Raw genomic sequence first — 27,254 nt, 5'->3', positions numbered from 1 at the left:
GAATTTTCCGTGGTAATCTAGCGAAATTTGCACTTTGGGTTATAGAACCTTGTTCTTATAGAACGATTGTATTATGTATGCATTTGTGTATCGTAAGCCTCTGCCATAAGACAGCTAATAAAGTCATTTATCTAATTATTTATTTTACTCATAAAGTAGCTAGTTTATTTAGAAATGGTTTAAACTCACAATTTCAAAGCACTTTGTACAGTCAGCATCAAATAGATAGTAACGGCCAAAGTGGTCAAATATATCGGAACACATACTTATTTCTATAATAAAAAAGTTGTATTACCAAATATTTGGCTATTTGGCCATCACTATTTATTCGATGACTGACAGACCTAATTCGGAAGTCAGATAAAATAACGCGCCTAAAAGTAGGTTATTACAGTGATTTAACAAGTGAGTTGAACTGTTATTAATAATATAAGATGAATGAATTGTTCCTAGCCATCGCTTGCATAAGCAATCCTGTGACCATATCGATGAGCAATAATATGAAGCAATAGTTAGATGTTTAAGTTATGGAATCTCTCGTGGTTTAAAAAAAAGGTACCTACCTACCCTTTTTACATAAATAAAAAAATAAAAATATGTGAATATTAGAGCAACATAAAAATATGTGAATATTAGAGCAACATAAAAATATGTGAATATTAGAGCAACATAAAAATATGTGAATATTAGACCAACAGTTTCTCTGAATTTTGTGGGTGGGTACCTACCTATTATACATCGAATGCTCATTAAGTTGTCTTATAGTTAGGCAAGTGATTGTGTCCTATTATTATTAAGAAAATTATGGTGATCATAATAAATAAATAAATACGTATGTAATTTAGCATAAAAGGTTTTTTTTAATATATAATATTTAATTTTTCCTATGGCACTTGTCCCACCAAGAGCGAGTAAGCGATTAACTATCGGCGATTTTCTCGCCCAAGAAACGAACAAAAGATTAGGATCCTATGTTAGTAAAAGAGACACATATATTAATAGTTCATCGCTGGCTGTTCACACTGCCGGCGAGAACACTCGCTCTACTAGTTTGTCGCCGCGATAAGATAAGACTAGCTTACCGGTACTCGCTCGGCGATGCTCGCTTCGTAGTTATATAGAACTCAAGCTGCGAGACCAATCAGTCTGCGTGTTCGGCTACGCTGCACCGCCCGAGCGAGTGACGCGAGTAATAGCCCGTCGCACTCGAGCACTCGCCTATAGCCGAGCGACAAAACTATTGGAGCTAACACTCGCTTCTCGCCGCTCGCCCACTCGTTTCTAGTTTATCGTTCTACTCGCTTATCTCTCATCGTCGGCGGTGGGACAAGTGCCTTAACCCGAAGATTACGTTTTTTTTAGAGCCTTGCGGAAAGAGAAGAGTCGTGAAATGTATGGGCTCCCTTACATTCCACGACTCTTCTCTTTCCGCACAGACTCTATCAAATATTTATTTATTTATTTAAACATTATTGCACAGTAAAAATTCTACAAAGGGCGAACTTAATGCCACAAGGTATTTTCTACCAGTATTCTGTACCAAAAATTCTAGGTATTGTGGCCTATTTAAGGTTTTTTGACGGACACTTTTTGATAACATGGAGACTGTTTTTCTACCTCTACCTTCCATAATTACATGTGTTTGTGGTTTTGTGACAATTAGCGCCATTTCTCCCTCCACCGACTTCGTACCTTGCCAATAGTTGCCAATAGTCTTGACGGTTAGTGGACTATGCATCTAATAAACGCCATCTTGTGGAACGCCCTATAAGTGAATACGAAGCGCCATCTATACAGAAACCTATATGTTCTTGGTTTTCTACGTTTTTTCTTTTCCCAGCTAGCTCACCTGGCGCCAAGTTGGCTTTGGCCGACAGTTTTATACATTAGCAAAGGCCATCGCCCTAGCTAGGCCATGTGTTCTAAATATAGACTAATCGAAAACTCAGGTAATCCAGTATATCTGAGACCTCGTAATCCGTAACAGTTATTCATAAACAGAGAGCGCGCTATGCTGGTTGCCTGTGCGTAAGACTCTTTGGCGTTCGATAAGTGTAATAGCATGTTAGGTTAATGACCTAGACTACTGTCATTGCCAAAAACGATTTTAGGTTATTAGACATGTAATACTAAAACCCTAAGCTTAAAAATTGTAGCGCCTGTCAGAAAAAATATAGCAAAGTTTGTGTTGTGTGTTCTTGCGAATGTTTAGTGCAAGGCGTTTAAAGGACTGTTTAGTAGGAATTAAAACAAAACATTGCGGCTATCGGAACCGTAAATTTTTATACTGCTGTATTTCGTGTGTTGGTATTTGGACCAGTGTTTAAATCGCAAGACTAACTAGGCTACTTTTGGTAAGTGACTTAGTAAAATTATTGTGCGATTTATTTTGAGTGTTTAGGAGTTAGTATTGGCACATATTAAGGGAAGTCTCATATTACTACGTATTATACAGTTCAATTTGTATTATTTATACAACGTATATTTATTATATAACCGCTCAAATCTAAATCATCATTAACGCTTGATTTACTTATGTAGAAATTAAAATGTTGCCTTTGGGTATACATATTTATTTTCGCTGCGATTGATTAGGCCAGCTAAATCCAAGCATAACTGTCCATTGCATACCTACCACTAATAAAACCTTTGGCAGAAATTGGGAATTAAAGAGCATCTACAGTAGGTACTAGATTCCTCTTCCTTAATTAATATCATACCTTTGCAATCTCGAAAGGCCATCGTTGTCTTTGCTCTGAGGGGGTACTTAGCTATGAGCTTATTTACTTGCATCTGCTAAAGGATTTTGTGGTTAATGCTTCTAAATATAGATATTATTCCACACGTGTAAACTTGACAGTGGCGGATTTCTTTTAAGGCCCAGTAGGCCCGGGCCTAGGGCGGCCAGATATTAGAGACGGAAATCTACAATGGTGGGTCCTGAGAAAGGGGCGGCTGATAAGTAATTAATACAGGGCCTGGGGCCTATTAGGGCGGCAAAGACTGCAAATCCGCCATTGAAACTTGACCTCGCCTTTTGTAATTATAGGTCACACAAAAGCTTCCGTAAAATTTAAATTGCTATAAGATCAATGCCACAGTTCAAATAGACATATCGCTGCCCCAATATTACAGGGTTCTATGTTACATTTTCAAGATAGTTGAAATTCGACTTAATATCACTATGACAATGTTCAAATTTCAGTTCGATAAAAGTGAAACATAGAACCCTGTAATATTGGGGCAGCGGTATGTAACTTATGACAAGTTATCGACGTTACCGTACCTAATGTGCGAACTCTCAAACAGGTTATTTTAATTATTAGTTTATTGCGTAAGTATGGTTAGGCTCTAACCGTTGGCATTGATCTTGAAGTAACTACTTAATTTAAATTTTACGGAAGCTTTTGTGTGACCTATAATTACAAAAGACGAGGTCAGTTTTGTGAATTTTTCGTAATTCTCTGGAATACGATTTAAGAAGTTTAGGTAGGTACTAACGCACTTTACCGTTAACATTTTCAAATATTTTATTCTTTTTGTAATAGGTAAGTTACTTAAGTATTAGTTTTACGCTAAGTTCAATTCACTTTAAAAAACAAATTACGCAAAAATTACAGGTCAACAAACGCTAGCCTTAGAAGTAATAGGGACCATTGTTTTAATAAGTAAGTACCTATTTAGGTACCCATTTTCATTAGGCTCTTTGAATTGCTGCAGGTATTCATGTGCGATTAATAAGCATGACTTATTTTATGACTAAGCATTGCGTGTGTAATATGTGTATTGAGTATTGAATGTAAGATCACAGAAAACTACCAATAATGATAAAGAAAACATTGTAACGGAGAAACATCAAAAAGTCTCGTCCCCTCAACGCAACATTGCAACTACGTCATCAAATACATGAAAACGAAATCGGAGTTAATCTCTACAACAATTGCCTAGCTGCTAATACTAACCCACTTCTAACCATTACTGCTGTAAGTAATTGAATAATGAGTTTAACGGTTATGTTTTTGATTTTTACGTTTTTACGCAAAAAACATCGCAAGCATAATCCACGCGTGAAGCGCGCGGTGTCGACCGTCCTCGAGCCGAAAAGTAATATCTCTTTATGGATTTCTTTGATTTACAGCCTTTAGCTTTAGGGCACGTAGGGTATTACCAGAGACAAGTGAACTGTTAAGTTGAATAAGGACTGCTAATAATCTAAACTTGGTTTGGTTTGTTGATAATTCTTTCATGCACTTAGTGAATATAACCAAACGGAGTGGTCTTTAACAGGCGTTACCCTCTGTCGAAAATAGGCGGCCAATGGTCAACGACATGTCAACCACATGTATGGACTGACGTTTATCTGACATGGCTATGTTTACGTTAAGTATACTTTTGATGTGCAGACTATTTTGTACCGAAAATTATAGACATAGCGTCTCCGTTGGTTATATCCTCTAAGTTCATGCACTAATATGCAATTAAAGAATAAATAATACCGGAACCTTAAGGAACAGCTGAAACCATTAGGTGCTATGAAACATATCTTCAGCGGCAGACTCGGTAGCCATATGTTGAGACTGACACACTCAGGCGGTATTAGGATCCGTCGAAGGATTATCTATTTAGATGAACCAAAACTGTGAGTGTTTCAATATACCTATCTACGTACGCATGGGGTATTGTCCCGTTATTGTATAAATATGTCTAGGTATTTTATCATGAAACTTGATCATGAAACTGCATCCTTATGTTATCTGCTACGAATAAACTTAGCTTTGTACGAAGCTATGATGATTTTGGTACAACAAGTGTATGAAAGATGAAAATCGATATCCACGTAATAAAAAGGCGTCACTTGTTAACACCGTGCGATTGAATGTGACAATCATTATACTTGTTAACACCGTGCGATTGAATGAGACAGCAATCATTATACGCCGCCAAATAGAGAAGTAAGTACGTAAATCATATTATCAGAATAAAGAACACCAGTCCTTTGCCAAAGACTCGTCTCTAACATCACCTTGAGCTAGCGCGCAGGGTGCTCCCGCGCAAACCGCGCAGCATCCGCGATCAGTCGCGCGCCACTTCGCGCATGTGTGGTGCGCATCATAAACAAATCATGATTGCGTAAAGTTACGGCTGATTAGTGCAGAGTTTAAGTGTTGTGTGTGTAATAGAAGGTACCTATATTTTTAATAAAAATTGTACCTAAAAAAATATTAATGCATATATAGGAAAAAAACCAATTTAATAAAATTGATTTAAAAATATATATTATTATTAATATTACATAAAATAAATACTTATAATATTTCCTATAAAAAATATGTACGAATTGATTACAAACATAATTATAGTCTTAACTTATGTAAGCAATGCGAATTGTACAAAGGCCAGTGTTATTTTTTTATTTAGGATTTTTTTTTATATATCCATAATAAATAATATACTTCAGAATATAATATTTTAGGCATTTTAAAAATAATTTAATCATTTTATTAAGAAAACTACAAAAGGAACATTTTGTATTGAAAAATAAGCAAAATAATCCTTCTTTCGCTCTCCAGTCTAATTCGCAACAGCAGGTTATAAAAGTAAATTATAATTACAAGTTTTTTCCAATTCATCTACATAACCCGCACCACCGATTGTTTGTTGACCTATTAGCCAGCTCAAAATAGACGAGCCTCGATCTATTTATAGGCCTACTTATGTAAATAATACCGGAAAAGTTGGCATTGCCTTTGTAGCAATATTGTCATCTATAATTGTAATCTATGGATAATACAAACTCGTAATTGTGAAAGTATGTAGTTAAAAATCATAAAGAAATAAGTAAGTTTCTATTTTTATTTATCTATGTTAAAAACCAAGTGACCGCTGATTATGGCTACGTACTTACCCCATTATTACACAAATAGTTTTACACTACTTATGTTACTTATTGAAATCAACTCTAAAAAGTATGATAGGAAAAAGCAATAGGTCTAAAAATTAAGTGAGTATATGAAATATAACTCATTGTCAGGCAATTAAATCCCATAGACACATTATCTTACAATAATTACTCTGATAAAATATTTCGGTGACAAAGCAATCGCTGATATTATGTACATACCTACATATACCGAGAGACCTCCCCTAAAGATCATTTGCATGCCGTATTATATTATTATATTCACAAGTTTGTTGGTGCTTATGAATATTAAGTAGCCATAAATTTGAGTTTTGTATTTTGTTTACAGCCAATAAGCACTCATTGTATTTCCTACATGTTTTTGGAATGCAATTTTAGCATTGGTGTCAGAAATTCTTGCATTGGTAGTTAATTTTAATATTATTCACTGATTAGTATTACCAAAGACATATGTAACTTCGTATAAGACGAATAAAGCCTAAGGAAAAAACGTGCCTCGGAATTCAAGTAAAAGTCATTCTCAAATAGATGCCGCACACACCTTTAGCCTATCCTCGGCTAGATGGCGCGACGACGCCGTTTCATATTTAACAATTTTAACACATAGATATCAGTGAATGAACATGGATCAAAATGATATAAAAATAATAAAATCATTTATCCATATATATACATTTTTTGATAACTTTATACGTTTTCATTTTGAGTTTTAGTCGTGTGTCGATAGATGGCAGTAAATTTACAGTGACTACAAAATTTACAATGACAGGACCCCTCTATACTATCTATTCTTTTTGGTATTACTTTTGACGTGATAACGTCTTATAAATCGATGAACACCGGTAGCATGCACGAAAAAGTGTCACGTTGTGGACAAATCTCCATGGTAACGTTGTGGATAGATCTCCGTGGTACCTAACGTTACGTAATGTAATGGTACCTAATTAATGTTTTCCTATGACGTTATCACGCAAAATTATCGTCCGTAAACTGACTTTACAGACAACCATATTTTTTTATACTATTTTTCACTGATCTTGACAAAAATGCGTAGGTAGTTTATTTTGACCGATTTGTAGGTAATGTACATTATTGTACATCTATGTATTTTGTACTATAATATTGAGTTTAATGACACTAAATTAAATGATAATTTCTTCATATTGAATAGTAAACTGTATTCATCAAAAAGTTTAGTAAACTCATCTTCTAATACTTATTTTGATTTTGTACACCACACACAGTACGTAGGTACAACCTCGTTTGCATCCTTCTAATAAAAATACGACCGCCTCTTTGCGGTCGTTAGGACTCGCACCTCGCACCATGTACCTACTGCGAATCTCTATTCGCAGTAGGTGCATGTGCGAGGTGCAAGTCCTAAAAATTTAAGCTACATACCTACCTATTTAGGTTACACCTGGAGTTACCATGGTAAGGTACCTAGAAGTACAATTTGATACCAGGTTAACGGTTTAACCGCTTAACCCCAGGTTAGTGGGATCGTGTAAGTGGCGCTTAGGTGGAGCATATATTTGTAGTAGTACAGCGTAAAATGCACATGCATTGTTATAAGCAATATAAGGAAATCGAACTAGTGACCTCTTACAAAGTAAGCAGGTTAGCTACCCCAGAGCCCAGTATATATATCTTTGCCATTAGTCAATCAATCATACCGATAAGCAATCAATTACTTAGAACTTGCCTTAATTTCTGTATGCATTACGTCTTCTTCTTGTTCTTTCTTACAAAACTGTAGAGAAAAAAACACATACATACATACGTAGAGTGCTCACTCCATACATCAGTTTTAATACCAATACGACTATTATTTTCGTAGTCGACAGCTAGCATCAACTAGCGGAATTATCAGTAGTACTGCTACTTGACAATAGATTGCCAATAGATGTTCCAACAAGCGAAAAGTCTAATACTCAACCATTTTCAGCTAATATTATAAGATTATAACCGGATTAACTGGAACTCTATTTTCAACTCCTTCTGAAATATAAGTTGTAAATTGTTGCTCAACACAATTTTCGTGAGTCGCGACACTAGAGAATTCTAGTATCAAGTAGCGGTACTGATAATTCCGCCACTCGATGCTAGATGTCGACTGCGAAAATAATAGTCTTTATGTTACCAAAACTGATGTATGGAGTGGGCACTCTGTTCTTACTATATTTCTCTATGGGTAAACTGAAGAACCTAGCCGATGCCATGCCATCGAAGTTATGCTTTCCTTTTTTTTTTACTTTTTTTTTGCTGAATGTAGCTAACGCGTAGAATTTAAGTAAGAACTATCACAACCTATTTACCAACCAATACTACCTTTAGAGCCATCCATTTTTAACGCCCTCATGTTACAATACAAGCAAGGAATTATTATTCCGCAACATAACTTCCTCCTAATTGCAAGGGACTATTCAAATGATAACAGTGTTGAGTACTATTATTTAACGGACCCTGAAACGTGCGGATGTGAAACGCTCGGCACATCCTTGCGACCGCTCTGGGGCCGCCCGTTTCCCTTCGTTTTCTACAAGGACCTTCAAATAGCATACATTCATATAATTAGACCATGCACATGTTTGAACCTTGAGCCGTTTAGGCTTCATACTTTGGGGAAGCGGGGACTCAGCGCGATATTGCACTTTTTAGGTAAATATGGCTCTAGATAGAGAAATGTCAATGATACAGTATGTTTATATAACGTAAATAAAACAAACTTAATACTTAAGTACCTTATAAAATAAATTAACTAAAACTAAACCTAACAAAAAACAACGGGTTGCACTCCGGGAGTGCCGGCAGAAGTGAAAACTCAATGACATTGTAACACGGCTCGATTCGGAAAATGAATTAGATTTCTACTAGACTTCAACAAGTAACGATACGGATAATTTAAAGATATTTTTAAGATAGATATGTCAAATTTGACGTTTCCGCGATTCTGGAGGTCCTCTTGAACGATTTCGACAAGTTATGACTTAGATATCCAAGTCACATCTAGTCGATATCTAATGTAGATCTAGTTGATCTCTAAATCGTCTCAAGATCTTGTGATTATCTCGAAATCCGAATAGGCCTGACAGTTTTTCGATCAGGTCACGTGTCCGTCTTACGAAGCGTCTTACGTCAAAATATTAATAACAGCGCCATCTAGTGCAAAATAGCTGCAGTACTATGTATAATCGAGCTTAACGCCATCTAGCGTTATTTCGTCGCATTACTTGAAACCCCTAAGCACATCACTGTTAGTACTCGAGTTATATTAGTACCAGTTAGAGGGAAACTCACTAGATGGTATTTAAATCACGTAACGTTCGTTACGTGTCCGTCACACGTCACACGTGACGTCACGTCTTACGAATCTTACCTGTCGCGAGTTTAACATTTTCTCCCCATCACAAAAAGTGCACAGCGCCGCTAAAGAAGTTTTCACTTCAAAAATAAAAAATCCCTAAAACCTACATTCTAAGCCTAGGCCCCTCGGCAAGGTGAATGTGTCAATGTAAATGTCAATGATGAATTGAAGACCAAGGTAAATTTTTTACGACTTTCGGTGCGATTCGGGAAATTAATTAGACATTCACTAGATATGAAATAGTAAAGATATGTGACGTTCCATGGCAAAAGGTACCTTATGGCGGCTGGCGCTTACGCTATTATTAACGCCGCTCCAATATTCAGCCGGAGCAATGGTACCTTTTGCCGTGGAACGTCACATATCTTTACTATTTCATATCTAGTGCATCTCTAATTCATTTCCCGAATCGCGCCGATAGGCAGATTCTTTATATTTTATTAGGATAATTAGCGTAGTTTTGCTGAATTTAGAAGTGCAACATCAAATCGCCGTTACGTATCGTATTAGCAAAGTGTTATATAATAACCGCTGTATTTTTTTATAGAGTGACCTTACCATAAACACCCGGATACACTATCGGTTCAGCACGTGGTCGTATCTATATTCTAGTGTTAAAGAGAGTACAGCAACACATGCAAAATAGCATGATTCTGCCTAACACGTGCCTGCAGTGGTGTAAGACGATTCACACATTGACTATGATGAGGTAGGTACACAAGCAAGTATATGTATGCAAATATATATATCAGCGGCCGTTGTTTGAAACGCCTAAAAGCTAAATGTATGACTTTTGTTCTGAGGAGGAGGAGGTTATTTTTTGATTTTACAGTGTAGTATACATACATAATATATTATAATATTTATAATACATTCTAATACAATTATTTACCGAATCATTAACCTATCCTACAGTACCGGTCAAAAGTTTAAGTTCACTCTGTAAATTCGGTTAAATGAAGCTATAACACAATGTACTAATAAAAGTATTTAATAATCTTTTATTACATAATAAATTAAAGGTAATTCTCTAATTTAAAACCACAATTAAATAAAAAAGATCAGTTTTTGCCAACTTTAGACTCTTCAAAATATCCGCCTTTTGCTTTCAATGCTGCCATACACACTTTCGGCATTCGCGTAATTAGTTTTTGCAGTGTTGATGTCGAAATTTTATTCCAACAAATGTATAGGTATTCCCAAAGCTGTTCTTTATTAGTTGGCCGCATTTTTCTCACACTCCTGTCCAATTCATCCCATAACAACTCAATCGGATTGAGGTCGGGCGATTGAGGAGGCCAATCCATATATTTTAATTCTTTTTGGTTCTCTTTGGATGAAATGTAGTTTTTGCACAACTTCGACGTATGCTTGGGATCGTTGTCTTGTTGGAAAACAAAACCTCTGCCTACAATCCGTTTTCCAGATGGAAAAGCGTGACGTTGCAAAATGTTATGATACATTTTCTTATCCATTATGCCATTGACTCTCACGAGATCACCAACTTTATCACCCGCAAAGCATCCCCAGACCATAACTGATCCTCCACCGTGCTTCACTGTTGGCATCACGCATTGCTTTATCATTCGTTCGCCTACTTGTCGTCGAACATATTGACGACGTCTCCCTCCAAAAATTTCAAACTTCGATTCGTCAGAAAATAAAACTTTAGACCACTGTTCAGACGTCCAGTTTTTGTGTTTCTGGGCCCATTTCAACCTCTTAACTTTATTCTGACTACGTAACAATGGTTTTTTGGCAGCAATACGACCTTTTAGACCATAGTTTCGCAGACGCCGTTGCACTGTCGAAACCGATACTCGCTGTTCTCGGGTGGCGTTGAGTTCTTCGCAAATTTCTGGAGCAGTTAGAGTACGTTGGCGTTTGCTCTGCACGCAAATAAATTGGTCTTCGCTTTTAGACGTGACTTTTGGCCTACCTGATCGAGATCGACTGCAATTAAGACCGGTTTTTCGTTTTCGTTTCAAAGTACTCACGACAGCGGTTTGAGAAACCTTCATTTTTTCAGCGATTTTCCGCGTCGTGTAGCCCTCATTTGACAGAGTTACAATAACAGCACGAGTTTCGACACTAAAATCGGCTTTGCGACCCATTTTAAATGATTTCTAACTTCACGAAATCTCATAGGAAATACGGAACAAAAATATTAAATGGATCAAATTTTCCGAATAACATAAAACGATTCCTCCAAGAGGTATTTTTATTGTTATTTGGTAGTCGTGGAAACAATTAAACGTTTGAAATTCAAAACATATTCTATATTTGAACATAATTAAATATGATAACCTTATTTCGCAGAGTGAACTTAAACTTTTGACCGGTACTGTATATCTATGTACCGATAAGAAAATACATTCAACCTAATAATATTGATTGGCTTTTGGTACTAAAATTGAACCTGAAAGTAGGTTTAAACTTTTAAATAAAAATAAGCATATTCTCTTTTTTTTTACTTAAGTATATCTGTTTTGGCGTCGTGTTTGTAATCATATTTTCAAATTAAATCTAACCTTTATGGGTTTTTAAAGATCATTATGGGGCTAATACTCATGGTCACATTGGTCATGTTTTCTCATCGCCACAACAATGACATTGCAAGTTCGATTGCCCATCGCCATCGCATTAGCAACGGCCCTAATAATATGCACGATTAATGACTACGTGGTCTACGTGCGATTTGTGTAACTTTTATTGTCTGTGGTATCACGTTTACCTATCGCATATGTATAGTAACTACATTAAAAACACATTCAATATACACTTTGATATCATACGGTTAAGGTACAAAAATGATCGGGTTATCGAGTATAGGAGTGGTTCGCTAACTTACGACAGACTCGTGAGAAACAAAAAAACCGGCATACTGTCAGAAATCTATGTACATAGTGGCAAAACATTGAAAATACTATGTTTATTGAAAACAATGGCTTAACTGCAACACGTGATTTATGAAATACATATTTGCAATCAAGTACCTAATACTTGCTAATACCTACCTATTATACATAGATTAAGTTTTATTTCCAGCAAGATAAAAGTCTAACAAACAGAAATATTTTGTTATAAAATTAAACTTAATTAAAAACTTAAAATCGAAATCTAAAGATGGCCCCTGAGGCATTAGTGCCGAAGATGCTGGCAGCATTTCATCGCTGAATCGCAATGATTATTCGTTGAGTGAGGAAGTCTTTTGTACCCAGATACCTACCTAGATTAAGTTAGATTAGGTATACAAGGATAACAAGGTGAGGGCAGGAACAGCTGCTAATAATTGAAATTAGCTTATTAAATACTGGTTATTTTTCAAGTGTTACGTTTAAATTTCGTTTCGAATCATAGGTATTTCCTACTACCCTTAGTGATACAAAAAAAATATATTTAACTGCACTATTATACTCGTATGTAAATATGACACTATGCGTAATATTGAAGTAAAACTAAACTATGCTTCGAATAGCGTGTTCAGTTCAGTATGAAAGAGAGATCTGCCATAACATAATGAAGTAATCGTAACGATGATAATTTAACTGGCATGCTGTTAACTAACTATTTATGTATATCGCAAATTATACTTAATTGTTTCGATAAATTTACATTTAATCATATAATTTCGTTTAGTAGTTAGCTGTATATATCTTGTATGTAAATAAATGTTTTTTTCAGAAAAAAAAACATTTAAGACTTTCGGTTTAAAATAAAGTAAAACCCACCACCCCATATAGACAGATAGGTTAAGTTTGGTTATAACGTCCGCTCTATTTGAGCACATGCTGCCAATATTTGCACACCAACAGTTAACTATGTACGTAATCAAGCCTTGGCCTTGACTTGTACGTACAATGGCCTCTCATAACATAACCATCGAAATCATAATGGCATCATGAAAATAAACAACGCTCACTGAATGTTGCATAAGGATATACCTAATAGTTATAATAGGTACTTCAATTTCATCCATTGTCGCTTTAGCCTTTTCGAGTACACATTTCAAATTGATTAGATGGAATCAATTTAAAATGTGTACTCGAAAATTTTTGAGAATGAAAATAACTTTTTATTCTTAAGTAAAGTATTTAGGATATAGGACGAAACGGGTCAATTTTTCTTTCGGTGTAGGGTAATTAAATTAAGTTTAAAAAGTAATGATAAATATATACTTACAACTTAATAATGTTAAGAAGAAAAAAGGCAATCTAATCCGCGGCAAAAACCCGTGGCAGGGTTTTTAGTTTATACAAAATCATTTATTCACAAAGGTATCATAAGAGGTTAAGAAGTAGATATCACTTAACGCTAAATTTGACCGATACATGCGAGGTTAACTTTAACTCGCTAATTCGGTATTCACGGTCATACAACTGTTTTGACTAAGTCATTATCTTTTTTATTTATCTAACCATTTACTGTTGTATTCACAGACCAACGAGGCTACAAGAAAAACAGTACTAACTGTAGTCAAGAAACATACAGTGGACAAACACAATGACTCAATGGACGTGGAGACATAATGCGTCCTGTTGCATCGGTCATCTTCGGAAAGGCGATGAGCCTTCGGAACTCTTCGCGAGGTCATGGCGAGGGCGAGTGTCCCCCCTGTTTTGGAGGCTGCCGATCCTGCTTTGGTCTTTGGCAGTCATCGGCTGGTCAGGTGCCGGCTTCTGGGGACCGCCAGAGATGTTCTTCCTGTATATGACGCATTGGGGGCTGATACTGATTTTGGTGGAATCTTTGTTCGGAGTCGCAGTCACGACGATGAAGCATTGCGGAACATTGCCTGGTGAGTTATTAAATTTATACTTATGATGCAGTGGGTTTAGCAGAGATTTCATCATAATACGGTTGACAAAATTTATGAATTACTTAATCCCTCAATATTATGGTCTCAATAATTATTGCATTTCATCGATTCGAAACCTAATCAAACAACTTTCGCTGGTAGAAAAAAATACTAACATAGGTCTGGACGGACCATTAAAAATTTGCAACTTTTTCTGTACACAAGACCCTCCGCTCAGAGCTGCGTTCGGAGAATGACCTGTACTCACTGCACAAGTGCAGTGCATACCTAATAATTAAATAAAACCTTGATCAAAGTAGATCAATAGTGTCATAGGAACCGCAAAGTGATTTGCAATATCATGAGATCGAGCGTTTATCTTGAAATTAGGTAGTATTAAGATTGGAGCATTATGGAATTTTGTAACGACAGGTATTTCGATGTCAGTGCACTGAGAAAATAAGCAAGTTAACATAGATTTAGAAATAAATTGATGAAGCTGTTGACTGATAAAAGCTATTACAGTGTAAAAGATTTCCTCTCTGGGGATATACAGCCAGTTTTGTAGTCGTTTAAGATTTTTGCATGCTAGTACAACCTGTATAGTACAAATAGCAGAATAAGCAACCAATTGTCACTTACCACCTAAGACACTATTGTACCTACTTATTCTTTGCAAATAAATACTTACTTACTTAAAGCCATAGTAACTTTCTAAGATCCATAGTTGATTTACAATAAACTGCAATTAAACTGGTTAATATTTTATAGTAATAACCCCTTAATGGACAGGAAAGTATACTCTCATAATTTTTTCGCTCATCCTTCAACATTTTTTTACAACTTACTTATACCCGTCACATCGCTAACAAAAACACATTTTACGTATTAAATATCTTATGACATTTAATGGGATGTTTACAATGTATGCGATAAGAGTAATTATGGTTTGCATATTTTACTACACATCACAATGCGAGGAGTGTAATTGTTATGACGTGTAGTCACTTTCGATCTTTTCTCAGTTGAATAGTAGAATTTATGTCATAGATGAGTAATAAAATTGTTGCCATTAAAAACTGCATGTGTGTATGAAACTATGAATAGGGTGGGAAAATAGTTAGCATGCCTTGGAAATTGATGTTGTATTGACTTTCATGCGGAATAATCAATCTTGTTAGAGTGTCGAGTGTCAAAAGAGAGCTGAAGAGAGTTAAAAAAAATATACGCGTCGACTTGAGAACCTCCTCCGGTTTTTTTTTCGTCGGTTGAAAACTTAATGTGATTTTATAAATTGTAATATATGTCTATATTTTCAATCGGACAACCGTTTTAAAAAAGTGCGGGAAAATTTCAACTACTTAATCGAAATATCTTCCATGTTTTACATTATTAACTAGAATCCCATATATGTCCAGATAGCGAAAAAGATGTGTTATGTGTGTTGTGTACGACTCTAGTTAATAATGTAAAACATGGAAGATATTTCGATTAGTTGAAATTTCCACCCAGGGTAGTTGCCCCTAGAAGTTTTGGAGTTTAGACAAAACTAGTTTTCATGAAGGAAATTGCGGGTTTTGATTAAAAAATCCAAGTTAAAACTAGTTTCGGATTATACCAGGTAGCATACTGTAAGTATGGTGGATTACCACCAATGTTGTAACTATACAGGATGGGTAAAAAATAACTGCATTCCCGTTGCCAGGGAGGTTTTGGGATTATACTGTGCAACTTTTACTTTGGGACAAACCCCGAAATCGCGAAAAAAAATTTGGTTGTTTCATAAATTTTGCTGGTCCATTTTCTATGGGAGGGTAAAAATTTTTTTCGAGATTTCGGGGTTGCTACCATAGTAAAAGTTCTTCAGTGTAATCCCAAAACCGCAACGGGAAAACGGTTATTTTTTAGCCAGCGTGTAATAAAGAAGTTCTTCTAATTCTTTAATTCGTAGTCGATACGTGATGTGATTGTACTCGTAGTCACGTGCGCAGCATGCATCGGCACGCATTTGGCTGCAGTGGCATTCTTTGTCACACAAATAGACGCGACCGATCAACCACTCTACTAATTATTCACTTTAGATTCCTACCGCTTGATCGATTGTCTTTGTAGTTGACATTGTAACAGTGTCAACGTTGAAATTAACTATATAAAAATAATTAAATAAAATCTGCGTTTATGAATCATTTGGTTAACTTTGTTTTTCTTGCTACGTGAACACATAAATTATTAAGTATACGATTGATACTAAGAAAAGTCTTAAGCAGCGAATAAGTAATTTTTTTTTATAAATTAATAAATTTTAAACAAAACAATAAATTATGATTGTCAAAAATAATCATCTAAATCTTCTATTTTCTTAGATATTTGAAAGATTATACCAATACTAAAATTCGTACGCTACTATATTACAGATTTGATATCCATAAAATCAAAAAATGTGAACTAATATAAGACGTAAATGTAGTTTAAACTGCATACGTGGGTACACGATACGTAAATTTACGTAAGTCACAAATGAAACGGTGTTTGTGCGACAGTTCTTTGCTTAGCCACTTAACCTCAAATTATACAATGTTAAGGTGATTTGACAAAACACACAAAATCACAAGGAGAAGTTAAAGTAAATACCAGTATTTATGCATATGTAGGTGCTCAATACATTTTTAACGTATGCGTATGCCCTTTCTTGGCTTGAATATTTTAAAAGATGTGTTTAAAATGTGACAATTAATGAAGGTAATCAATTAACACCCAATCACGTGCCTACAAAATTAATTGGAAAGATTACGATTGGAAAGTCTTCAGTTTTTTTGTAAACCTTTAAACATTTATGACAGGAAAAAAATAAATACCTAGTATTGTAGGTCAAACATAGCCAGTCTTTTCTAATTAAAACCATTTAAGTAAATATATACCAGTACAGAAGCACAGGGTCGGCAAGCACGTTAGATGAGTACATAGGTACTCTAGCATACTTTAGTTTTTAAAAGCTGAATAACTTAACATACCAATAAGTTAAGGCAGAGAGCAGTAAATAATAAGCACTGGTAATCTCTATGCATGCTTTCTGCAATCATCATCGTTACACACGTCACTATTAGTAAGTAATGCACTTTGACCTTTACTTAACATTGTGACGCAAGCCTTACCGTAGGAAACGACCTAACGACCGTAACGACTTTGATATTTAACTACCTACTTCATGGTTGTTAGTTTGCCTGCTTGCGACTGATTTTTAATAAATAGACTTACTAAACATAAAATGATCGAACTAAATTGAGTAGCTAACTGAGCTTAACTTTATTAAACAAAATTAACCTTAAAAAATAATAATACGTCTTTTAAAAAGGAGCTAAAAATGATAGCCCTTTTATATGCGCCTGCAACTGATATGTGTGACGTTTAGTAGTTTTATAAATCGGTTCACAATTGACGGAGGTCTGAGGTAACACAAGTAGGTACAAAAATAGAACTGGAGAATAACCTCCTCCTTTTTTGTAGTCGGTTATAAAGCAATCCTCAGAGTTAAGTGGTAGGGCTGCGTTATGGACTTTATGGTGTTAAAATAAGGCCACATTGTATTCTAAAACTATTATCTTAGACCTCGCTTTTGCCGTCATCAACAATAGCGAGGAAATAAATTTTACAAGGAGAATGCGAGACTTTATTATTTACCTGTCGCCGCCTAGGTTAAGGATCCGTTTCGATCGGCCCGCAGGAGGATTGCAAAACGAATTCCCTGCTCAGGTAGGAGCTTTATGGCCAAAGTCAACTAGTATTTTAATCGAACAACAGACAACTGTCTGATTTAGCCCTTTAGCGGTGTCCGTTGTATCTATTTACATTTGAAGGATATTTTGTACCGTGGATATTTAACTAGTACTCACTTAATTCTATTTTAGATTAGTACAAAATTTATGTCACATTTATGACGACATGAAAATTTAAATTTTAGTAGATATTAGGAGGGTTTGAGTTTAAAAAAACTTATGATTAGGTAGGTACATACTTATTATTAGTACTTACTAGACAGGGAATGTAATATTGCTGGCACCGCAATAAATGTGAAATACACAAGTACTTACCTAAATGATTTTTTTTACATATAGTTAGGTTATCTGATGCCTGAGTATGCTATGCATGTTTGCTTACCTATTTCACAGTACTATGCTACGATCGGTGAGATCACAACGTTTAAAATAACATTATTAAAATGTTATTTAAAAAAACTCTGTCCATCTCCTGCCACAATTGGTCTACCCATCCAAGATAATCCCATTGCAATAATCAAGAACTGGACCAGGTTATTTTTTAACATAATTATTTTGTTCTACATGGGATATTATAGTTACAAAAGTAACCCAGCCTGTCTAGCATCTTGCACTCTCTAAATTGGTCAATAGTTACTTGGAAGACATCCCTTACAGGAATAGGTTCGCCATTACTGCTGCTGTTTTGTACTAGTTCCTACTAATAAAGTAACGAAACCATTTGAAGACCATAAACTAAATGCAATCTTTTTAAGCCAATTACCTAAGTAAAGAGGTGTCTAAATTATCGCAAGACCTTGTTAAACAAGCAACTGCAGTTTTAAAGAATGTCGCAGATCGAAGTCACTTCATGCTTTACTGCACCTGACCATTGTCTGTTTAGTACAACACTGATTGTACCGACAATCAGTCATGTATTCTGATAAAATTAAGATTAACCCTGTATTAATCTCTCTGATCGTCCGCCGCGAAGCGTAACCATTCATGTTTGTGGGTCAAAAATCGCGGGCTCAAAGTGTAAACCTCGATTGTGATATCTGTAGAGCATAAAAATCGTTCTCTAAATATATGACTGAAAATTCGGTTAGAATCCTTATTTAGTTAAGTTATAAATATAAGTGTTATATTATAACTTACAAGTTCATACGCAGACAAGTGGTTAAAATATTATCATACGTTAAGTGACAGTTTAAATCGCAAACATCAAAAGTGTGATTTGTGACAATGATCATCAAATATTTGACAAGTCAATGTCATTGGCGAATGTTTGGTTTAGGTCACACGTCGCCAACAGATTTCTACGTGAGCTGCTGGCAAAACAGCCGGTCAGCGTTGCCGCTGCTTTTTCTTCGCTGTTTCCTCTTCCTCTTTTCCTTGGCTGTATTGGTCACTACAATGTTATTGACATTGGGCAGCATCGGCTTTTGTTTCATATATGTGACGCACTGGGCCTTCCTCTTAATTGTCCTTGCTACGGGCTTCTCCGTCACGGTTTCGGCGTATGCTTATTTTAACTATCTTATTGGTACGCTATTTTACTTATTTTCTATATATCGATTTACCAAAGTTGGTACGAAGGAAATTAAATGGTACGCATATATTTGTACTTACATCCATAATTATATATTAGTTTCAATAGGTAGGTACTTATACATATAGATAATGACATTAATGACATACAAAGCACACGCCTTGAAATTTGGAACATATATTTTGAAAACTAAATGGGGTTGAAAGTTTTTAACATCTTACCCACGGGCAGAGTCTTGTATATAATTTGTAATTTTTCGTTATGACATGCACCACACACTCATTAATTAAATCCATTCATACCAACTCCTAGTAAATCAACCAGTACCTAATCAAGTAATCATGTGCAATATTAATCTTAATTACTGATTCTGTAATTAATCAATCATAATTATCATTGTTATAGTCTGAGACTGATAAACGAAGTCTTGAATATATCTGTGTATTGGACATAATAAATTATATAGGCAGATTATTCATGTAAATAATTTATTTTGTCCTTATATAAATAGTTGGAAGGCTTATTATCTCTAAAAACCTTATACCTACTTATTAAAGTTATTAAACTTCATAGGAAGAAAAATCAATTGACATCGTCCACAAAACTCACAGGTTGGCAAGTGTATCTTTAATCACTCATTTAATCATTATAATTATGTTATGTACCTACATAATGCGTAGGCACTGCATACAGACATAAAAAGTGTAAAATATAAGTATGCTGTCAGATTCTCGAATTCTGGCATTGAAACAATACATGAAACACCCAGATAACAAAATACTTTATGTAATTCGCAAAACGCTTTACAAACACCATAAAAACCACCAGATATTAATCTCCGGTATGTTTGTTTATTGTTTACGCACAGCCATAATGTATTCTTATGATGTAAGGACACAGATCAAATAGTACGAGATACACCACGTTCACAATCCAACACTTTGCTTTGCTGGTGCTTACGTGGTGTACGTTCACAATCCAACACTTTGCTTTGGGCGGGTGCGTCTGACACGTAAAAACATTTTTTTCAGTTAACATTCCTCGGGATTTTCAGATGCGTTAAATTATAAAAAGTAAATAATTAAGTAAATATTCTTTATTGTACCTCATATGAAAACAAATTGACAAAAAAATCTGAAAAATAGTAATTATGTAAGTCTTATCATTATCATTAGTGAACGAACGAACGAACGAACGGACGAACGAAAGGCGTATGTTTCTATTAGAAAGACCTGTGGAATAGGACCTTGTGCTTTTGTGCTTCTTAAACTTAATTCGATAAGTTCTTAGGTTGTTACTTGGTGATCATGTCATATGCTATTACTATTAGTAATAAAATATTCTCAAACACAAATACCTAATAAAAAAAGCTGAATCGGGACTATATTCGGAATACCGACATTGGTACATATATCACGATTCTTACTGTTTATTAATTTATTACTATTCGGAGATCCAACAGCTGTTAACATGTCTATAGGTTATATAAATGTGATACAAAAAGCCAATTATAGGTTCCCAGCAGTAAGTACAGATTAACAAAAACAATTGGTGGTTAGCACTATTGCACTATACCTATATTTTAATGCCAAAGGCAGAGTAACTAATTTTTTATTCGTATTAACTAAAGAAGATTCATAAAAACAAAGAGGAACAAAGAGAAAACACAGCACAATGAAATTTCAATAAGGCATGCTCATTTAAAGAACTCCTTCGTAATTACTTAGTTAATACGTAAATAATTGTTGACTTGCCGAAACGGAGTCTTTTGTAATGTTTTGGTAGTATGTTTCTATAATTAAGATCAATCTTGTAAAACATCTTGTTATAGTGAATCGATTCAGGCGTTACTTTGCGGAAATCCATATTAATTAAAACCAAAATTTTACTTTGCTAATCCTTGAAAAGATAACGTGCTAGTCAATCAGTGCCTACCCGTTATACTTACTTGCGTATTTTTTACATGCAATTAATGTTCCCACCCTCCCACCGCAAAAATAACACGCACAATAATAATAGCACGTTATCTTTTCGAGGTTTTTTTTTATACTACATCGGTGGCAAACAAGCTTACGGCCCGCCTGATGGTGGGCCGCCTGGTGGATTAGCAAAGTAATGCAGATTATGTTTCACGCGATTGACTCTCTAAGATTAATAGGTACTCATTGCATATCTGTTTTATATCGCCATTAGGTACAGGAATTCCCATATTATATTCTGCTCTCACTATTGCGAACGTACCTACTTACATAAGATACCGTAAACTCGGGTTATTTTGACCCAAATAGAGGGTTACTTTGACTCATATGAAAACCTAATTTATAATTTAAAAGGGTCTAATAAAAAACATAAAAACGTCTAAGGTTAGCTAAAACCGGTTGGTTAACCGGTTGCCTAACCTTTGAAGTTTTTATGTTTTTTATTAGACCATGGCATATTTCCATAATTATAGTGGAATAATATACCTGGACCGAGTAAATCTCAATGGCCAAAGTTATCCTTCAGGGGGCCGATTTTTTAATTTAGACCTTCTAAGAGAAATCGAGCTTCTTTTTTTTTGATTTAATAATATCTCCACTACTAGGCATTTAAATTCTACTAATAGAATTGAAAACGAGTGGTCAATAATACTCGATTCCCAATTTCTATCGCTTGTATTTAAAAAAATAGCATTTCGCCGTTATCCACCGATTTTCGAGTGGGGAAATCGAGCACTCCAAATAAAAAAATCGGTTCCCAGGGCTAAAGTAACCCGACTTTACATGTCAAAGATATGTTTACACTTTTCGCCTTATTACAAAGGAGTAAGGTACACGTGCAAAAGTGTAAACATATCTTTGACGTCGACTGTACAATGCTAATTTTTATTTTTTCGTCTCTGCATGAAAATAAATAAAAACCGGGCAAGTGCGAGTCGGACTCGTGCACGAAGGGTTCCGTTCCATAATGCAAAAAACGGCAAAAAAAAAACAGTCACCCATCCAAGTACTGACCCCGCCCGACGTTGCTTAACTTCGGTCAAAAATCACGTTTGTTGTATGGGAGCCCCACTTAAATCTTAATTTTATTCTGTTTTTAGTATTTGTTGTTATAGCGGCAACAGAAATACATCATCTGTGAAAATTTCAACTGTCTAGCTATCACGGTTCGTGAGATACAGCCTGGTGACAGACAGACGGACGGACGGACGGACGGACAGCGGAGTCTTAGTAATAGGGTCCCGTTTTACCCTTTGGGTACGGAACCCTAAAAAGAACTATGAATCTTTATTTACAGCTACGATTGATTGCTTCTTCTGATTAGTGTTATAATATCCGGCCAAGCTAGAAAGATAATAGTTCTTTCTTAACAATTCGTTAATTTAATTCTATAATTACAAAACTTATTTTCAAATGACCATTATTGCATTCTCTGTAATCTAAAAATTTAAGAAGTGACCGTGTGTTTTAAAATTTCAGATGCAACGTTTGGTCTACCGTGGTATGTCAAGACTTACTGGGTATTGTACAACATCACCGTTCCTGTCGCATTTCTCATCACTATATTCTACTGGGGCGTTCTAAAAACATGTAAGAATATTAATTTATACTGTATTTTACTTTATGTTTAAAAACTCTTTGCTATATCTACTTTAACAAAGTACTTACAAGAGTTTACTCCGAAAACGATGTGTCAGAAGCCGGTGTTGCTCGAAGCCGAAAACGGTTGCTTTCGAACGAAGGAAAATTGTAAATGAAACTTACATTGTTAGTAAATAAATACGTGTCTGTAATACGAAGTAGGTATGTACTTATAAAAATAAGGAAATCGTGATCATCTTTTTGGCTTGTGGTTAAAGAAGGTCGTCAGTGGTCACAGAAACTTAGGTATTTTTTTCTTTGTTTAAAATCATGATTCATTGTTTTTTTATGTCAAAGACAAGATACAGATAACGAAAACCTCTAAATCTTATACCTTTATATATAGAGCCTTTAAACGAGCAATTCTTGTATATTTATTTATTTATATACAGGGTGGAAAGATAAGTCGGGCCCTGGAGGGAAACTACCTTAAATCCTTAAGCTGGCTCATTTTACTTAAAGGAGACATTCCTCTTATCTCTGGGGAAACGCGCATTTTTGAGTTTTTATATGTTTTCCGAGCAAAGCTCGGTCTCCCAGATATTTTAATTTATATGAAATTTAGTTATTTAATTTACCAGCGGCAAACCATGTAAACAAACCAAATTTAACTTTATTACTTTGTGATCACGCACTTTGAATGAATGAAACCAGGTCTATTAAAAAATTGGTGTTATACCTTCTATTTACTTACATAGGTAGGTTTTAATAATACATAGATAATTATTGAACTTCATTTTATTAGATGGATGGTTTTATGAGGTGTATCTAAACAATTACCTACTAACTGTACCTATGGTGTCCACAGCCGGAAGAATGGTGAACTACGCCCCAAACCCGGTGCTGGACGTGATGCTGCACGGCGTCAACTCGCTGGTGATGCTCGTGGAGCTGGTCGCGTCGGCGCACCCCTCGCGGCTGGTGCATATCATGCAGCCGCTGTACTTCGCACTGGCATATCTGCTGTTCTCTGTTGGATATTATACGGCTGGTGGCTTGGACCCGTAAGTATCTTAGCATTCATACCAAAAAAACCTTTGCATTTGGAACACGGGTGAATCAACTGTTTCACGCGTTGTTATGGTTTGGAGCACGGATTAAAAACCTACAGGCGTATTCTAATTTTAATAACAAGTTATGAATTAGATCTAGATTAGTTATATGATCTGTCAGTGTCAAAAGTGACAATCTTCAACCAGAAACGTCACTTTTGACAAAGACACATCATAATATCCATAACTAAACCTGATCTAATTCATAACCTGTTATCAAAATCGGAATATGTCTGCGGCTATTAGTGTTACCCGCGTCGAAAAGTCGGAATAGGTAAACTTTATTAATTCGTGAAAGACTGTATTGAAAAGTAATATCATAGAAATTTATTGTATGTTGAGGGCTGCAGGCTGTCTGATTCTTAGAGTTTATTCATATTAAGGAATTTATTGAAAGACGAAAATGATTTCGTTCAGATGACGATAATGTGGGTACCACTTAATCGAGCGTAAAACTAATAGTGGACTATCAAAATAAACCTTGGTTTTGTTTAAGAACGAATAAATCAGAGGACCTCCTTGGCGATAAGGTGCTAGAACCGTTTATCGACGTTTCGCAACGATAGTGCATGGGAAGGTTTTGTCATGTAAATGTTTATTATTTTGCATTCACATCATCATGCTCATTTATGCATCATAATGTTAATGGGCGTCAGCATAATTACATCTATACTTCTATAGAACTAGAAAAGTAGTGTTACAAGTTGTTTAAGTCGCATTTTCCACAAAATCGTCAAACTTATCGGTAGGATATTTGTTAGAACGAATTAAAAATCAGTGACAGATAATATTACAGGTATCCTAAATGGACATAATGGTCTCAATAGACCTTCTGAAGACGCTACATTATACTACTTATATAGTTTAATATATATATACTTACTTTTAAAACTGTAGTCAACTCAACCCTACGTAGCAAATTGTATATTGTCAAAGAACTACAATTTTACTGAAAACTGTTCAATGGACATTAGTATTACCTACTTCTATCTACAGTAATTTACAATTAATTGTCCAAAACTAATAATGTAGTTGCCCATGTCCGAATTAATAATGTTTGTCATATTCAATGTCTTTTTGTCTATTATGAACGTAGTTCCAAGGTTAATGCACTACTAAGTGAAGATGACTATTGCAAAAGATGATAAGTGTTAACCAAAAACTTGAGTTCTTGCAGTTGACGGATATTTTTATTATTCATTAATAGTTTTAAGGTTTGAACAAAAAGCCAAGTGACAAATGATCACAAAATTTATTCAATTAGTGATTTTATGTTTATCGTTCTTGCAGATGGGGTAACCCTTTTATTTACCCCGTGATCGACTGGTCGAAGCCGAACCAGACGATGGTGGTGGTCACGTTGACTGCACTTTTCCTGGCTCTGATGCATATCCTTACTGTTGGGATTGCTTCACTACGTGACGTCATCTCGCGAAAGTACATAAGAGATTCTACAGGGGTCTATAATGACGGATTCAAGGCTTGAACCGTAAATTCGAAAAAGTGAAGAACCAAGTGATCCCAAGTGTGACTTGAATACGTGTTTAAGCTGACGTGTAAATTTGCAGATCAAATAAGCATTGGTGCTTGTCGTGCTAATATGTGCTTTACTTAGACTTAGAACACTATTTATATCTAAATAAGGGCCTGCCGGCCGTCAATGTGTCATGGACTTGTATTCCTAAAGGTGTTGTACGTATTTTTCCTCGTTATGTTCGACCCCGTTGTCCGCCAATGCCAAACTACAGCGCCTTACCTATTCGTTATTATCAACGCCTGATGGTTTAGTCAGGTTAGACTTACCTACCTAGTTAAATTAACTACAGGCGGTCTTTACTTTTTAAGACTTGCAAGTGCTAACTAAGCTAAAGTAAATGAAGAGTCCAGGGAAAAACAATTAGAATATAATTTTTAGATTTGTTATTCAATTGTTTCTTGTATAAGTAACTGTTATCATCTGTTGTTTTTAAAATAGGCGAATTAATTATAACTTTATCCACTAACTTCTTAACTAATTTTTCAATTGTTGTATTCAAAAGTTATTTTATTGTGTACAAACATACATTTTGCCATACACGTAGTATGTCGTAGAATTGACTAATGTAGTTGATCCCCTGGACTCTTATCATATCTTATAGTATCAGTTTATGATATTTAATAATTAAAATAACAATGAAAGTTGTTTATTATACGCTACGTTCATTGGCATTGGATAGTTATAAACAATATGAACATAGACAATGGACTATTTATACTCAGACGCGAAAATGTTGAAAAGTGGAAAGTATTGTGGCAAGAAATTAAACTGCTGAAATAGTTGGCGTTGTACCTACTGTACAGCCCCGTACATTACGCGGTGAACAGGGAGCTAGCCAATATGTCGATCGTTGATAGAAAACACCAGTCCAAACATGAATACCTAATTTATGGAAATAGTCACGTGACTTTTTGTAGCATCTGTCATCCCGATACATTATTTCTTTCCATTTGGCGTTCGTCGGTGTGCTATTGTCATCTTGGCTAGGCTCTCTGTTTGTTAAACACTGACGTATACAATCCAGCTACCTACTACAAATCTACTTAAACTGTAAAATTTGCGGCCACTAAGTATATTTCGCATTTCTTTATAACTGTATTCCCTTGTCTATGTTAAAAATAATTATTAGGTTTAGGACATGGACATGGGTACTAAAGACTGTGATAGAATTATTAAAGCCTACTGTGATCTTAGACTTTTTGCTGGCGATTAAAAGCTGTCAGCTAAGTTTGTCCATTGCACTCGAATGCAGCAAAAGTATCATCGGATTAAATAGAAAACGCGCGGTAAATTTTAATAAATAAATAATAATAAATAAATAAAGATGATTGCTTCATAGTTTCATACTTTGTTTCGGATAAGTATAGGTCACGCAATTTATATTAAGTTGAATGGAACAAATGATGAGTGAATGGAAATTGCATGCACTACTACTAAACAAATATGAACTCTAATTTAAAAATAAGAAAGGGACCGAAGGTTTCATGTTTTACAAATCATGTGGTCTCATTCTCATTTAATTATGCGTATTATATAATAATTTGTTTTAACTGTTATAATGTAATGTGAGTTCAATTACCATTTATTTATTTTGCGACTGTAATTAAGGCTATTTTTTATATGAATTAAAGGATTGTAGTATTTTTTGAAATGCTA

The 27,254-nt window shown here is 35.1% G+C and overlaps 1 protein-coding gene across 1 annotated transcript; it reads left to right on the top strand.

Annotated features, from left to right (window-relative positions):
- Nucleotides 1-5,051: 5,051 nt before the first annotated feature.
- LOC134789778 (protein rolling stone-like) lies at nucleotides 5,052-26,314 on the top strand. Its single transcript, XM_063760424.1, has 5 exons — nucleotides 5,052-5,183; nucleotides 13,727-14,085; nucleotides 22,848-22,958; nucleotides 23,818-24,013; nucleotides 25,352-26,314. Exons 2-5 carry the CDS (start codon nucleotides 13,791-13,793, stop codon nucleotides 25,545-25,547), a joined length of 798 nt encoding a protein of 265 aa, XP_063616494.1. The 5' UTR covers nucleotides 5,052-5,183; nucleotides 13,727-13,790; the 3' UTR covers nucleotides 25,548-26,314.
- The last annotated feature ends 940 nt before the right edge of the window (nucleotides 26,315-27,254 follow it).

The sequence above is a fragment of the Cydia splendana genome, chromosome 4, assembly GCF_910591565.1.
Source record: "Cydia splendana chromosome 4, ilCydSple1.2, whole genome shotgun sequence".
In the NCBI taxonomy this organism is placed as follows: Eukaryota; Metazoa; Arthropoda; class Insecta; order Lepidoptera; family Tortricidae; genus Cydia; species Cydia splendana.
Note: the sequence above shows the minus strand (reverse complement) of the source record. Positions and strands in the feature narration are given on the sequence as shown.

What these genes read in the sequence shown, in the direction of transcription:
- LOC134789778 (XM_063760424.1), top strand. Translation starts at nt 13,791, where the DNA reads ATGACTCAATGGACGTGGAGACATAATGCGTCCTGTTGCATCGGTCAT. An exon ending in GCATTGCGGAACATTGCCTG is followed by an intron (nt 14,086 to 22,847) that starts GTGAGTTATTAA and finishes TTAAAATTTCAG; the next exon opens with ATGCAACGTTTGGTCTACCG. An exon ending in ACGGCTGGTGGCTTGGACCC is followed by an intron (nt 24,014 to 25,351) that starts GTAAGTATCTTA and finishes TCGTTCTTGCAG; the next exon opens with ATGGGGTAACCCTTTTATTT.